At 47.3% G+C, this 15,059-nt stretch overlaps 1 protein-coding gene across 1 annotated transcript in view; it reads left to right on the forward strand.

The window, feature by feature from the left end:
* The window catches only part of SRPRA (SRP receptor subunit alpha), a 644,254-nt gene that overhangs the window by 278,526 nt on the left and 350,669 nt on the right, over nt 1-15,059 (forward strand). Inside the window, exons 5-6 of the mRNA XM_069614204.1 lie at nt 3,675-3,843; nt 7,977-8,133. Coding sequence (XP_069470305.1) covers nt 3,675-3,843; nt 7,977-8,133 — 326 coding nt within the window. The remainder of the gene's footprint in view (nt 1-3,674; nt 3,844-7,976; nt 8,134-15,059) is intronic.

The raw sequence follows: 15,059 nt of genomic DNA on the forward strand, positions 1-15,059 counted from the left end.
GCTCACACACAAAGGTGCACTAGCCCATTAAACAGCAGCTTTCCTGGGCAAGTGCATGAATTTACATGGGATTTCCTGACCTACGAGGGCAGGAAGAAGGCCAAGCTACAACATAGCCAAAGAACAAGCGAAAAACCTTGTGGCGTGGCCATTTTATGGTGTATTATGTGCTTTTAGTAGCCATTCACTGTAAATGTGAAAATGCACAAGCAAAAACTGTAATAATTTTACTGCTACCACCAGCTTATCTTGGGCACATATAAAACGTGACCCAAAACATAGTTATTAGGATACCAGGTATCCTCATCACACTGCACTGTAAGGTGCTGTGTAATGCTCAAAATATAAGATTCCAAAGAGAAACCGAGTTTCTCAGTACTGATCGTCTGTAGTACTAGTAAGTTTCCCCATAACCATAAGCATATGGTCTGTGAATGGAAGGTGAACGCTTTACTTCCCTTCACAAAGTCAAGGCAGGTTGACAAATTAGCAGAAAGAAGGGTGTCCCATTAAACACACTGGAGGGAAAGGTGCATAGATGAAAATTGTTCCTAAACTCCTGTACCTCACAACATATCCCTGTTTGACAAGCGGTGTGCTTCCCGAGGCATAAAACTAAGGGTAACAACGTCTTGTGTATTGGCTGCCTTCCTACAGCCATAATCTGGACTAGTGCTGCATATGCCAAAAAATATCTTGCAGGTTACTTAAGGACAGGTGTGGAATAAGGCTGAGGATAAGGCTGGACTCCGATTCTGGTAAAGGCATCTCCTCAGGACCAGGCAAAAAAGATGAATTCACAGGCCATGGCATACCCTGGGGCTTGCAGAATGCTGATGTCTTCACCATTGGCGCTGTGCAAATCACCCAAAGTTTATTGCCTGTTTGCCACCGAGGGATGATGTAACGTTGACGTCTTTTTTTTCTGTCATTGAGTCCTTCGTCATCAAGCAGGATGGCAGCAGCTTTGGCTTCTACTTCAAGCATGTCAACTTTGAGACTTCTGATGCCAAACATTCGAAAATATTGAAAACATCAAGAAAAGCCTATGAAACCCATCTCAAGGACAGTACATCAGACTTGAGACGAAATGGGTCTGGAGAACACTGAGGAAAAATATATTGTTAAGATGGATTTCCAAAATTAATCCTGGGGATGGATTTCAGGATGCCAACCTATAATGATGATGAACAGTTCTAGTCAATCACTGAAGTCTAGCCAATCAAGGTATGTAGCAGAGCGGCAAGGCTTAGACTCAGGAGGGGTGCGAGTGGTCTAGGGCTACAATGAGTCCACACAGAACACCAATAATTTCAGTTAGACAGGTAAGTGCAAAAAATATTCCATGATCTATTAGGCCTTTAAAATGCACAATAAGCAAATGAAACCTAGGCAAATATTGTCCCACACTTACTATAAAACAAATATTCACCCTAGGGAGAAGATAAAAAACATTTGACTCAATCCCATACCATCGGATGGGACTAGGAAGGGATATTTTACCTGGTCACCACCAACCATAGTCCGAAAAGCGTGATATAGGGACAGGACTTTACACCCATGTTACCGTATGGAGAACAGGGGGCACGTACGTTAACTTGCCTCCCTGAGTCTGAAGATTTTTTTCCAGAGACCACTGCTGAGGTTCTGGATTGAATTGCAGAGTCCTCAGATCTTGGTCTGATTGCAAGATGCCTCAGGGTTGCGGGTCATGTCATTTTCGGCATTGGGATTTATTTAGTTTGTCGCAGTACTTTGATATCGGTGTCGGGCACCTTCCAGCTGAACACCCAGGCGAAGAAAAGATAAAGATGTCTGCAGAGCAGGCGACCCAGAACATCTCCATGCACTGAAGAACACTGATTGCAACTGGAGTCGCCACGGACGGCAACAGAGGTATTCAATGGACCAACAAAGGAGCAGGTTTTGCACAGCATCCGTTGATCGAAGAAGACTGAAAATGCCAGAGCAGGCATCTTGTAATACAAGCTGAAGTTCCTCTAAATTCCACTGATGCACTCGAAACGGCAATGCCTGCAGCTAGGGTAACCCAGGAGAGAGCTGGTCAGTCCACCGGTTGGTCCAGGGATTCTTTAGAAGGCACCAATCTTCAAGCAGGGGTCGAGACTAGTTGATCCCATCAATCCAGGAGTCGAGGCACTGACAAGGGCCTTTTTCAGATCAGGATTTCACCAGGACTTCACAGGAGTGTCCTTGGGTCTTCAGCGTGTTGCACTTTGTAGGGGCTTGGCTCCAACGATAATCTGTTGAATGGCTGCATGAGTCCTCCTCCTATCCAAGATTCGGACTGGAAGCTACCACAGGTCCGCCAATAGTAAGAATCTTGCACATTCAAACAGGCGCTACAATGCAGTCGTGGATAGCCACTGGCCACAATAGCTGCATAGCAAAAGACACTCTGGCACCAGGATGTGTACTGGGACCAGACAGTCCCAGCCCCCACATCTGGCATCTGTGCCAGGGAAAGCATCTGATTACGTTGGAAAAGGGCTTCCTATATATGATCATTCCGTTCTGAGACGGCACAAAGAACAATATGGCCAAACCTTGTGGCACGGTCATCTTGGCGTGCTAGCCACCTTTAGTAGTCAATTGTGGTAAATGCAACAGTGCACGAGAGTAAAAAGCATAACACCTGGTAGAAAAATATTTGCTACTACCAGCCAACCAATAACACATTGTAAATGGTACCAAAAAGCCAATATCGAAAATTATGATACAAAGCATCCTAACCGCACATCACTTTAGTAGTGATGTAGGCAGTTGAAATACAAGAGATCCATAAAGAGAGTCTCTCTGTATTGATAATCTTATGAACTGATAGGATTTTCCATAAGAATGAACCAGAAGTCGAGGGAGGTAAAGCTGAAGGCTTTACTTGCCTCCAAAAAAACAGGTCGGGAGTCCAAGCAAAGAGAAAGGGTGTCCCATAGATGTCTATGGGAGGAAAGCAGCCTCCCACTCTATACTGCCCCAGGTAACCCCACTGTTCTATCAATAAAGCGCTGGTAGTTGACCCTTCCCTTGGCTGAGGAGTCTCCTTTATGCATTGCAGCAGGGCCAGGCATCTGATTCTTTCACAGCACGCTTTTCTAGTATAAAACCAGTGCCATTGGCTATCACTTTAAAGTTCTAGTGGCTTTCTGTTGGATGGGGCTCTCTGTTGATCCAGTGCTAGATCCCTTTGGTAAACATCTGCATATGCAATGCTTTCCAAAGTCACTAGAATGCAGTTTCCGGCTTGTGTTAAAAGGCAGCAGGAGGGTGCAACTCTGCAAAAAGTGGCAACGTGGCAAAATGCATTTGACACATTATGCTAGAACGCTGAAGAGCTTTCAAGTCAGATTGGCTAGAACATAAGTTTAACAAAGGTGTGGGGTGGGGATGAGTAATAAAGGAAAGCAGGTACAGGGGGAGCTGCACGTATTCCGTATGCATAGATGTGTCAATAGAACTGTGTCCGAGTCTCATATTTTTGTTTTGAAACCTTAAGTGTCTGGTCTGTCCCATGGCACGTTATATTTTGTATGTAGTTTATGCATTAGCATTTCTGAACTGTGAGGCCTCTCCCACAATATGGGATATTCTTATTGTACAGTGGTCTTTTGTGAGAGAAGGTGGTCTTTACCTTCAATATTTTTTTATTTTTAAAGCACCTGCAACTGAAGCAGCTATACCCACCATGAAAGGGTCTCCATCTGTGAAACAGAGTCCTACGTTGCCCGCAGGATCGGACCGGGACGAACTGACCACTGAAGAGATCATCCAACGCAACAGACAAAAACTTTTTCATAAACACGCTAAAGGGGGAGAGAAAGCAAGGTGAGCAACAGGATTGGTTCGTATTCTTTTACGTGGTACATGGAGTTGTGGAAAGGAAAATGCTTGCACGGTTTCCCGCAGTTTCTTAATTATAATAGGAGATATTTATATTAAAAGGTTGTTCTCTTGATTAAAAAATAGTCAGTCTGTGCTAGTATAGGGCAACCAGAAATATAATGTACTGACAGTGACTCGATGTATGTTGCTGTTCTATGAAGAAACAGAATAACATTAAACTAATGGCCATTGGGTGGTTATCTATTTGCATTGCACTCAGCTCTTAAAAAAAAAAAAAAAAAAAAAAAAAAAAAAAAAAAAAAAGAAATGTGAAACGCCTTTGTGACGGAGTGCCCGCCACTCTCCATTGGTAAGTGTAAGGGTGTTTATTTCAGAATATAAGACAGAATGGTGGTAGGATCTTGTGGCTTTTAGGGAAATTGGCGCTAGGATTGTCCCTCACTCACTAGCTCCCGCCAATCTCCACCCTTCCCTAGTCCAGGCGTCCTTAACAGGGATGTTGGTATTCTCACCAATGGTGATACCTAATTGTCCGTTGGGGGCTTTCCTAAACCGGTGGCTAACTGATTACCTAGGTGCCTTCTAATCTTTTCCTGACATAGCCCGCTTAGTATTCTAAGGTGTTGGTGCCTTTGTTCACCAGTGTCACTCATATTTCTCACACATGTTCTTGGCTGACCCTTCACTACACTGGCTTCCAAGATGTTGCCCTCCTACCGTATTACTCTTCCACTGTTTCTAGCTCTCTCACTCTCTCCACCTTTACACCTCCACTCTTTGTTCTTACCTCTCTTCTTACTCCTGCTCTTACTGTCAATCTGACCTCCAACTATCACTCCACTGCTCCCTCTGCTGGTATATTTTTCTGCCTCCTCGCTCCTAGTATACCTCTGCTACTAGTGCTGTCACTTCACCTTTCTTACCGCTACTCCTGTTCTACTACCTGTTGCCACTACCTCCTGTCTATTACCACTATCTCTCACTACCAAATACCACCTCCTACTCCCCCTACTACTTCCACAACTTTTAGTCTTACTCTCCCTCTACTCCTCAAACTTTCCACTCGCACACAAATACTCCACAGACCCCCTTGCTCCAATACCCCCTGTACCCTGGTCGCTCTCTCCTCCTCATCTCTGATGTCCTCTGCCAACACCTTTCCACACAAAACCACACTTACTTAAATAGCCTACTCCTTCCCAGTATTGGATACTTACCATGCCCAATGACCTCTTGAGGGGGGGTGTAATAGGAAAGACTAGAGGGGAGGCTTAAAAGAGCTTGTAAGCCCCACCCCCTTCTCAAGGCATTCTTGCAGCATTCCAGGCATAGATGGTAATAGACTCTCTAAGGGAGGGAGTCCTCCTGGAATAAGGCTGTCTGGAGGGCCTTTCAATGTTAACTACCCTGGTGGGCTAGTGGGACATTTACTCCTCTGGCCTTTATGGAGGCCTTTCAGTCTTACAACTTTTCCCTGGTGGTTTAGTGGTTGTCTCCCTGGGCAGGCTCCAGTAGGACACTGCTTCGGCGGGAAGACTATTAGGGAGAATTCTCATTTCATGGCTAATTTCCCTTACCTAGTGAGTCCCTCAGCAGCTTTGCTCGATCCCTGGAGTTGTTTCTTTCCACTTGGTAAAAGTGTGAGCTTTTCCCCCACTCTTACCTGTGTTTGGTATGTGTTTCGACCTGTTTTTGTGATTGTGAGCTCTGGAGTACACCACTTCAGTATCCCCCTTCTTTGTGTGTGTCACACAGCACCTTCTGTGCAGTAATACAGGGTTGTCGTTCAGACTCCCCCGACTCCATTTCTGAGGCGACTACTGTCTCCCAGAAAAGGGTAAAGTTACCATTTAACTTTACTTAGTCAAATTTAACCACAGATCCAGTACTCACCATCTTATATGGAGTGCTGAAAGGGTTAACTCGTCACTTTTTATCTGTACCTCACAGAGCATTGTTTTGCTCTTTTTAACATTTAGACATGGCTGGTGGCAGTGGTATCTACCCTAAATTTCTACCGCGATGATCTTATATAACCGTGGTAATATTGTAGGCTATTGTGTTAGCCTCGAACTTAAACCCGCTTGACCAAATGCTTTTTCTTTTGGCTCCAGTGCGGTTTATTCGCCATTTCTTTTTGTTAAAACCTTTCTTGTGTTTTACTTTGCGTGGCAAACCAGGTTTGCCTTCTTTGTTCACTGTCTTTTGGCAGGCTTCTGCTAAGAAGCCCTCCTCCAGGCGCCTGGGTGTCTAGATGGGCTGAATGTGAGGGAGTGGTGTAGTCGCCCCCTGCACAGGGTATCCTAGGAAACCCAAGTCGCACTTTGACATGATTGGGCAAGGTTGTTGTCCGGGCTGGACAACCCCCCTGCTGGGTGATTGACAGCCAGGCTGTGTGAATGGGGGTTTTGCGCATAAAAGGCAGGTCTCGTGGGCTGGAAGTCAGAGTCACCACTGGAACTACCAGGAACCGACGAGAAGTGGAGGAGAGGTTGACTGCTGCAACTACCCCGTATCGATGAAGCCCTGCTGCAGTCCTGAGCTATCTACCCTTCAACGACTAAGAGGAGATCCAGTCCGGAGTCTTCTTCCCTTGAGCCTGGTGGGGATAACCAGCTCATCTTCTTCAGCTAGAGGTCACCTTTGTGGTCGAAATCGCTGTACACTGCTCTAGTGGTCCGGATAACTACCTGAAGAACCTCTCCTGTTTTTTTTGTAAGGAGCGCACCTTTTATTCATTGTCGCTGCTGCCTGCCTCATCCCTGTGTGGTGCGGACCCCCTCATCGTCCTACTTCATGCTGAAGCTGCAGGAAAGCGTGGTTCTGCGGGAAACCAATAGGAACAACTGCCGTGGCACCAGCTTCGTTCTTTGAGGAAGGTACTGTGTCCTGTTTGAGGAATTTTGGGTGAAATCCCGATTTCTCTATTTTAACGCTTGTCTTTACTTTTCCCTCCTTCTTATAACTTTTGCTTCCGAAAATTGACAATATCAAAGTACTCTTGGCAACGTTGAATCTCGAACTGTCCGACTGTGCGATCCTCGACAACAGGCACCCGGTGTCATTTGACTTAGGCTCCGGCCCTTTGACTCTTGAATTCCTGTCTGTGTGTTCTTCGATTCTGTCTGCCTAACCAACATATTGCCTGTGATTTTTGCCCCCAACTCTCTCTGGGTATTTCGGGTGCTAAGTGTGTTTTTACCCAGGTAGCATTTCTTGACACGGATATGCGTTTATCTAGTAGACCGAACTGCCAAAAAGTTATCGCAATTGTATTCACGGTAACGTGTTCTGTTTCGTAACACCGGTCCATTCAAACACAGGGTACTTACTTCCAATAATACTGTACAAAGTGAATTGATTAGTTGTAGTATATTTAACGTGTGGTTTTTGAATTAATAGAAGTGTCGTGTTAATAACAATTGGTTTAAAAATAAATGTACTTATATTTTTTTACCTGAAACTTTGAGTCAGTGTTTGCTTGAGCCACAGTAATTGTGGTCCCTTTGTGTAATCTCTGCTACTGCTCATATACTCTTGAGATAAGCCTGGCTGCTCCGCTACTGCTACCACTATAACTTAGTAGTACAGGCTTGTACCAAAGGTAAACCTTGTACTGCCACCTGTAGTCTTAATTGTGTGTAGTGGTCCCTAAGGGCACTGCACAGGATTCTGCCTAACAAAGCCTCTGTTGCGTCCCTCACCTAAAGACAGGTGTTGCCACGGTTTCAGCCTCCCATTGTTTTGTGTAGACCACAGCCTCATGTATCTGCTGGCTCTGCTCCACACACCCATCACCCCCAGCACCACCACCATCAGGCATGCTACAGAGGAGCTGGAAGGGAACCTGCCCTTATACCGCCACCTTGAAGGGGTGCTGGGAATGGGAGGGGCCCATGGATCAGGAACCTTTTGCTTCTCCCACGCACAGATGCTACACTGGCATGAAGCCAAAGTAATCCAAATGGTGCAATACCCAGGGGTAGACATCCTTAGCTAGCTGTATGAAATCCTGTGTATACTAGAGTTCAAAGGCTTGCCATGTCCAAACAATGTATAACCATGTCCCTAGCAGTTCACCTTAACTTACAGCTGAACTGTTTTCTCCTCTACAGTAAAGCTGCAAAGCCAGAAGCTCCCAAAAAGAAGGGTAAGCAGCCTCAAGTTTGGATTTCAGGCGCCAACCATAACAAACCCCTTGATTATAGTGAGCCTAAGATGAACGGAAGCACAGATGAGGTGTCTACAGCAGCAGATGACCTTGCAGCCCTGGTAAGTTTCAAGTGGGTGCTATGTTTGTTAAAGAAGACCAAACTTCAAATGTATTGCAGTAGCTAACTGCACTCTTCGAGTACCCATGTAAGCACATTTGTACATTCTTAAGTTCAATAATAGCCCTGAAATTAGCTTCTCTTTGTAATTCCTGTCGGACCTTTGCATGCTCCTACACTTGCAGGCCTGTAAACATTGTAACTGTTCCTTGGCCAACTTTCAATAAGGCTTCCAAAACCTCTCTCCTACTTTTTGTTAAAAAATATTATTTTACTTGCGGTGTGTCATATAGAAAACCTGGAAAAGGTGCGGAATTTAAGCTGTAATGGGTCATCTTTTAATAGTGGTCATATAACAATTGAAACAAATTATTCGATCCTCAGCCGTATATATATTTCTGAGGCTTGTGGAATCTGATTAGATCACATGCTGTGCATAGGCCGACATCTAGTGAAAGCTGCAGAGTATTACAGTTTGTTTTTCGAAACTCGAAAATGGGCGTCAACACAGGGCGTGCCAGTAATACTATCCCTAGTGTGACGTCCACTGTACCCAAGATCCCTCACGCGTCTAGGATCCTCAGATTGTTTTTTTCTGCCATACTGGTCGAAAGCATTTTGCGGAGTCCCCTGGCCTTAGCCATACTTTTGCTAAAATATTAATTTATTTACATCCTTCCCCATCCCAACGTCGAACTTCGACACTCAACGCCGGCTGGAGAAGAAATCGACCGTCGGCTGCTGCATGACGGATTTGGGCCTCGGAAGGCCTCTGGCCTCGGCCTGGGCCTTGGAAGGCCTCTGGCCTCGGCCCTGCAAGTAGGGAGAGTGGGGGGGTTGTACATACTCTACACTCTTGGTATATAGGTACACCTTATACATATCCTACACTAAACAGCCCGCTGCTTCAAGGTGCGTATGGAGGTTATCCCTTTTCAATTCTGCCCCAAGTGCAATCGCAAATACCCTTGGGTCGACAGGCACGCCACGTGCAATCTCTGCTTGCCGAGGGACCACCCCGAAGCGAACTGCAGAGCGTGTAGTAGGTTTAAACCTAAGACACTTAAGGACCGTTCGACAAAGCGTTGGGCCCACCACACCAGGCAGGCGGCCATGGCAGCGGAGGGCGCCTTCAGCGACGGCAGCGACACCGTACTTTCGGACGGCGAGGGCATTACGGCGTCGAAAGACAGCCGAGCGCAAGCACCCGACCTCGGAAGGTCGTCCGGCAGGGCGGCTGTGGGGAAGACCCCCGGCGACACAAGCGCTTCACACACCACACACACTAAACACACGAAGTCCAACCGAGACTCGACGACGTCGAGTTCTCGGAAAGAGGCACAAACAGAACGGTCCGATTCGGTGTCCTCTGGGCGTTCTCGATCGAGATCGCCGCATGACTCCAGGCAATCATCCACTCTTGCCAAGAGTGCCTCGCTCCCTAGGCTAACAGAAGTTTGATCATCGGAGGACGAAGACGACTTCCACCCCCAGGCCGTGCTCCAGGAGTCGGAGCCTGCAGACAAGATCAGCGAGGCCCCACTCTCGAAGGACAGGGACCCTACCCCCGATCCTCGACGCCAGGCGTCGAAAACCTCCGGAGCCACAAAAGGACAGGGAAAACCTTTTTCCACTCACGGGGAGGGGGGGAAAACAGCAGAAGAAGCAGCCTTTGCACTCTTCCACACCTGTGAAACACACCACTCCCCCTAAACAGACAGACAAGACCAGGTCTGCTGATATGTCTAAAACCAGCAAATCTACTCAAGATAAATCCCCGGAACTTGCTGAGAGAGTCATTCCCAGTTCCAAAAAATGGTCGAGTGAAGACAAAGATAGGGTCATGTCAAGGATGTCTTCTTTGGCTGACTTTTACGATAAAAATCCAGACCATTTCCTTTCGTATGATCCACGAGGGGCGACACCCTCAGGCTCTAATGATCCTATCCCCTGAGTAAGAAGCCCCGGTTTGAAACACCGATGAGGTCTAAAGACCACTTCGAGGTACAACCATACTCAAGACCATACTCACTGTATCAAGGAGAGGCTTCCTTTGGTGAGGACCAAGAATTTGGCATGGTAGAAGAGCAAACCGGGATGGGCTACTATGGGGATGATGAGGACCAAGAAGAGGAAGAGGAAGACCCTGAAACCTACAGAGTAGATTCCCCGGTAGAAAACAAAGCCCTGGTTACCGACTCCCCTGTCGATAACCAACCCCTCCTAAACGAGGTTCTCGCACGTGCAGCAGAACATTTCCATATTGACACCAACGGTGTCCAGGAGGAGAGGGACTTTGCAGAGGAGTTAGTGGGAGAAAGGAGGCCTGTTGCCCAGACCATCCCTATCCTTAAGTCCATTCAGCGAAGAATAGACCCGTCCCTGGTGAACCCGAACCTCACCAGAGCAGTCAATCCCAGGGTTGAAAAACTTTTCAGGGCAGCCCAGTCTGACCCTCTCTATATAAGAGGACATCTGAAGCCAGACTCCCTAGTTGTAACTAACACTCGTAAGAGGGCTGGAACACCCTTGTCATCGTCCGAAGCTCCTCCCGACAAGGAGAGTAAAAAACTATATGGTTTCGGCAGGAAAGTAGCCTCAACGTCCGCCTATCAAGCAAGGATTGCAAACTCCACCACCCTGTTGGCCAGCTACAACTGCCATCAGTGGGAAGAAGTCGCGGCACTCATAGCCTCTGCTCCGGAAACTTTAAAGGGCAGGTTAGCTTGGATTTCTGCAGAGGGTAGAGCCGTGTCTGGTTGCATTTTAAAAGCAATCTTTGACGCCGCGGACAACGCAGGCAGATTGATAGCAGAAGGCACTGTTATCAAGAGACATGCGTGGTTACGGCAGTCTGGTTTTAAGGCAAAAACCCAGGCATCATTGTTGGACAAACCGGTGGAAGCCGATCTGCTGTCTGGTAAGGCGGTCGAAGACGCACTGAAGAATGCCAAGGATGAATACGAGACACTCAAGTCCCTTGGCCAGTTAACCAATAAACCCCCTAACTAGAGAGGGAATAGTAATTTTTGTTGCCCACGCGGCCAAAATTCCCAGAGAGGATCTAACTATTCCCAGGGGCAGGGTACACAGTGGAACAACAGCCAACAGTCTACCCAGGGTTACGGCAGGGGTAATAGGAGAGGTCGTGGTAAAGGCAGAGGCAGCCCCAGCAAGGGAGGCGGCACGCCTCCACCAAAGCAGTGACGCTCAGTTCAGGGTCCCTTCTCACGCAACCCCAGTAGGGGGACGCATTTCCAACTTCACCCAGGCTTGGGAAGGGATCACATCAGACAGATGGGTGCTGTCAACAGTATCCACAGGGTACTGTATAGAACTACTGCAGCGTCCCCGGAACCATCCTCCACGACAAAGAGTACACTCTTTAGAACATCAGAAGATTCTCCTCGAGGAGATCGCCATTCTGCTAGAAAAGGACGCGATAGAACTCGTCCCTGGACACCAGGTAAACAAGGGTATTTATTCAACTTACTTCCTTGTGCCAAAGAAAGATTTGACAATGCGCCCAGTATTGGACTTACGGCCAGTATGTCAAGCCCCAAAAGTTTCGTATGACTACGCTACAAGAGGTAATCCCCCTCCTAAAAAAGGGGGATTACATGGCAACCTTGGATATGAAAGATGCCTATTTTCATATTTCCATGTTCCCAGCGCACAGAAGGTACTTGCGCTTCAAGGTGGACAGTCGGCACTACCAATTCAAGGTACTGCCCTTCGGGATAGCTTCGGCTCCAAGGGTATTCACCAAGGTACTGGCGGTGGCGGCTGCACACCTACGCAGGGAGGCAATCCCGGTGTACCCTTATCTGGACGACTGGCTCATAACTGGGGAAACCCCAGTAATTTGCAGGACAAACATTCAAAGGACTATCAACCTCCTCCACGAGTTAGGCTTCTCAATCAACGAGAAAAAGTCAAGCCTGGTGCCAAGCACCTCCAAACAGTTCCTAGGAGCAATCCTAGATACTCAAGAGGGGTTGACCTTTCCTTCAGAGGAAAGAATTCGGAATATACTACTGCAAATTCCGCATTATCAGTCCGGTCACCAAATAACGGTACGCAAAGCAATGCGTTTACTGGGCATGATGGCGTCGTGTATTTACATGGTCCCCCACGCGCGCCTGCGCATGCGTCCCATGCAGGAATGGTTGGCGAAACAGTGGTCTCAGGCAAGTGGTCAGTGGGACGATCTAGTGGTCGTTTCGCCAACACTAGTACAAAGCCTTCACTGGTGGACAAGAGAGAATCTCACACAGGGGAAACCCTTTTACGATCCCGAAGTACAGGCAGTAGTCACTACCGATGCATGTCTGACGGGGTGGGGAGCTCACCATCTCCACCACACAGCTCAGGGTCTCTGGTCTCCCTCAGTGGCCAAGAACCACATCAACCTGCTAGAGCTTCTGGCAGTATTCAGAGTGCTTCAAGCGTTCGAGCCCCACCTACTAAACCTGTCAGTGCAAATCCGGACGGACAACACAACAGCCATGTTCTACCTGAACAAGCAAGGAGGGACTCGTTCGCCAAATCTGTCCAAGCTTGCCCAGAAAATCTGGATATGGGCACTCAGACGGAACATCTTCCTGTCATCACAGCATGTTCCAGGGGAGCTCAATTCCCTAGCGGATGCTCTGAGCAGAGACTCCCTCCCAGAGGAACACGAATGGGTTCTACACAGAGAGGTCGCAGAAGAGATCTTCTCTCAGTGGGGTTTTCCCACTATAGTCTTATTCGCCACAAGCGAAAACAGACAATGCCCAGGATTTGCATCCAGGTTCCCCCAACCAGACTCCCAGGGGAACGCCCTGTGGATGAACTGGTCAGGGATGTTTGCGTACGCTTTTCCACCAACTCCTCTCATCAGGAAAGTGGTGAACAAGATGAACAGAGAGTCGATGACGCTCGTCCTAGTTGCTCCCATGTGGGCAAGACAACCATGGTTCCCACACCTACGCAGGATGGCGGTGTGCGAGCCCATCAAACTTCCAGCCTGGTACAACCTACTGTCCCAGCACCAAGGTCAAACAGTGCACCAGCAACCCAACTCAATGAACCTGGCAGCATGGCTCCTGAGGTCATAGAGTTTGGACATCTCAATTTACCAGAGGTGTATGGACATCCTAAAGGAATCTAGGAAACCAAACACAAGGCACTGTTACTTTGACAAGTGGAAGAGGTTTGTTATCTGGTGCCAGAGTAGACAAATCAACCCTGTTGATTGCACTCCTTCCACTATTGTTACATACATGCTCCACCTGCTAGATGCAGGATTGGTTTTTAACTCACTGAAAGTACACCTGGCAGCCCTGTCGGCATACACCACTTCCCATAGCAAGGTCTCGTTGTGGAAAGTACCAGTAGTTAAAGCCTTCATGGAAGGAGTAAAGAGACTTCACCCTCCTATTTCAAACCCACCACCAGGGTGGGACCTTAATGTGGTGCTATCCAAGCTCATGGGACCTCCTTTCGAGCCCATGCATAAAAGCAGTCTCAAACACCTGATTTATAAAACGGCCTTCTTAGTAGCCATTACTTCTATATGAAGGTTCAGTGAAATTCAGGCTCTGTCAGTGCAGGATCCCTTCTTTACTGTCCATAAAGACAAACTGGTTTTACGCACACACCCTAGATTCTCACCTAAGTTTATATCAAAATTCCATGTAAACCAGTCCATCGAGCTTCCGGCTTTCTTCCGGACCATCAAAGCTCGGCTGAGGTGAAACTACACACCCTAGATGTGCGTAGGGCGGTCCTCTACTATGTAAATAAGACCAGACCGCTAAGAAAAACAGATCAACTGTTTGTCTCCGTAGCTACAGGCAGAGAGGGGGATCGCGTCTCTAAAGGTGCCATCTCGAAGTGGATTATTAACTGTATCCAGCTGTGTTACTCACTCTCTGAAAGAACTCTGCCTTTCACGCCAAGAGCCCACTCTACTAGAAGCATTGGGGCCACTCTGGCTTTCATTGCAAATGTACCCCTTGACACCATTTGCAAAGCAGCTACTTGGAGCTCTATTCACACTTTTACTCAGCATTACTGCATTGACACCCATTCCAAGGCAGATACACAAGTGGGACAAGCGGTTCTAAGACACTTATTTGCTCATGACCCTGCTCACATCCTACCTCCTTCAGGTACTGCTCGCTAATCTATGCACAGCATGTGATCTAAGCAGATGCCACAAGCCTCAAAAGGGATACATTACTCACCGTAATCGGGATTTCTGATGCTTGTATCTGCTTAGATTCACATGCGACACACCCTTCCTCCCCTCTGAGAGAAGGCGCATGGTTGCTTGTAGTCTTACCTTTCTATCTGCTTGGATTATCTGTACTCGCGCTACTCCTCATGCTACCTCATGTCAGAATAAATACAATCTGTGGATCCTAGGCGCGTGAGGGATCTTGGGTACAGTGGACGTCACACTAGGGATAGTATTACTGGCACGCCCTGTGTCGACGCCCATTTTCGAGTTTCGAAAAACAAACTGTAATACTCCGCAGCTTCCACTAGATGTCGGCCTATGCACAGCATGTGAATCTAAGCAGATACAAGCATCAGAAATACGATTACGGTGATATAATATATATATATATATTATATATATATATATATAGTTACGATACGCATTGCCTTTATTTTCAAAAATGCCCCAGTAGTTTGTTGAATAACTAATATTTCAGTTGAAAACATAATGCAAATTGGGCGAAGTGTCCTGCACTTGGGCAGGGGACAGCCACTGAAGAGCCCCAAGAGCCCCAGGTCCACAGGTGGGGCATGGAGGAGAAACCCTTAATGAAGGTGGATGCTTGAAGCTCTCCAGAGCCATGCACAAACCTAGAAACACAGGTGTGCAGATTGTTTCCTTTGACAGAGTTGCCTGGAAGATGAGAAGGGAAGAAT

Source organism: Ambystoma mexicanum, chromosome 9 (genome assembly GCF_040938575.1).
Source record: "Ambystoma mexicanum isolate Mex_15411 chromosome 9, UKY_AmexF1_1, whole genome shotgun sequence".
NCBI lineage: Eukaryota > Metazoa > Chordata > Amphibia > Caudata > Ambystomatidae > Ambystoma > Ambystoma mexicanum.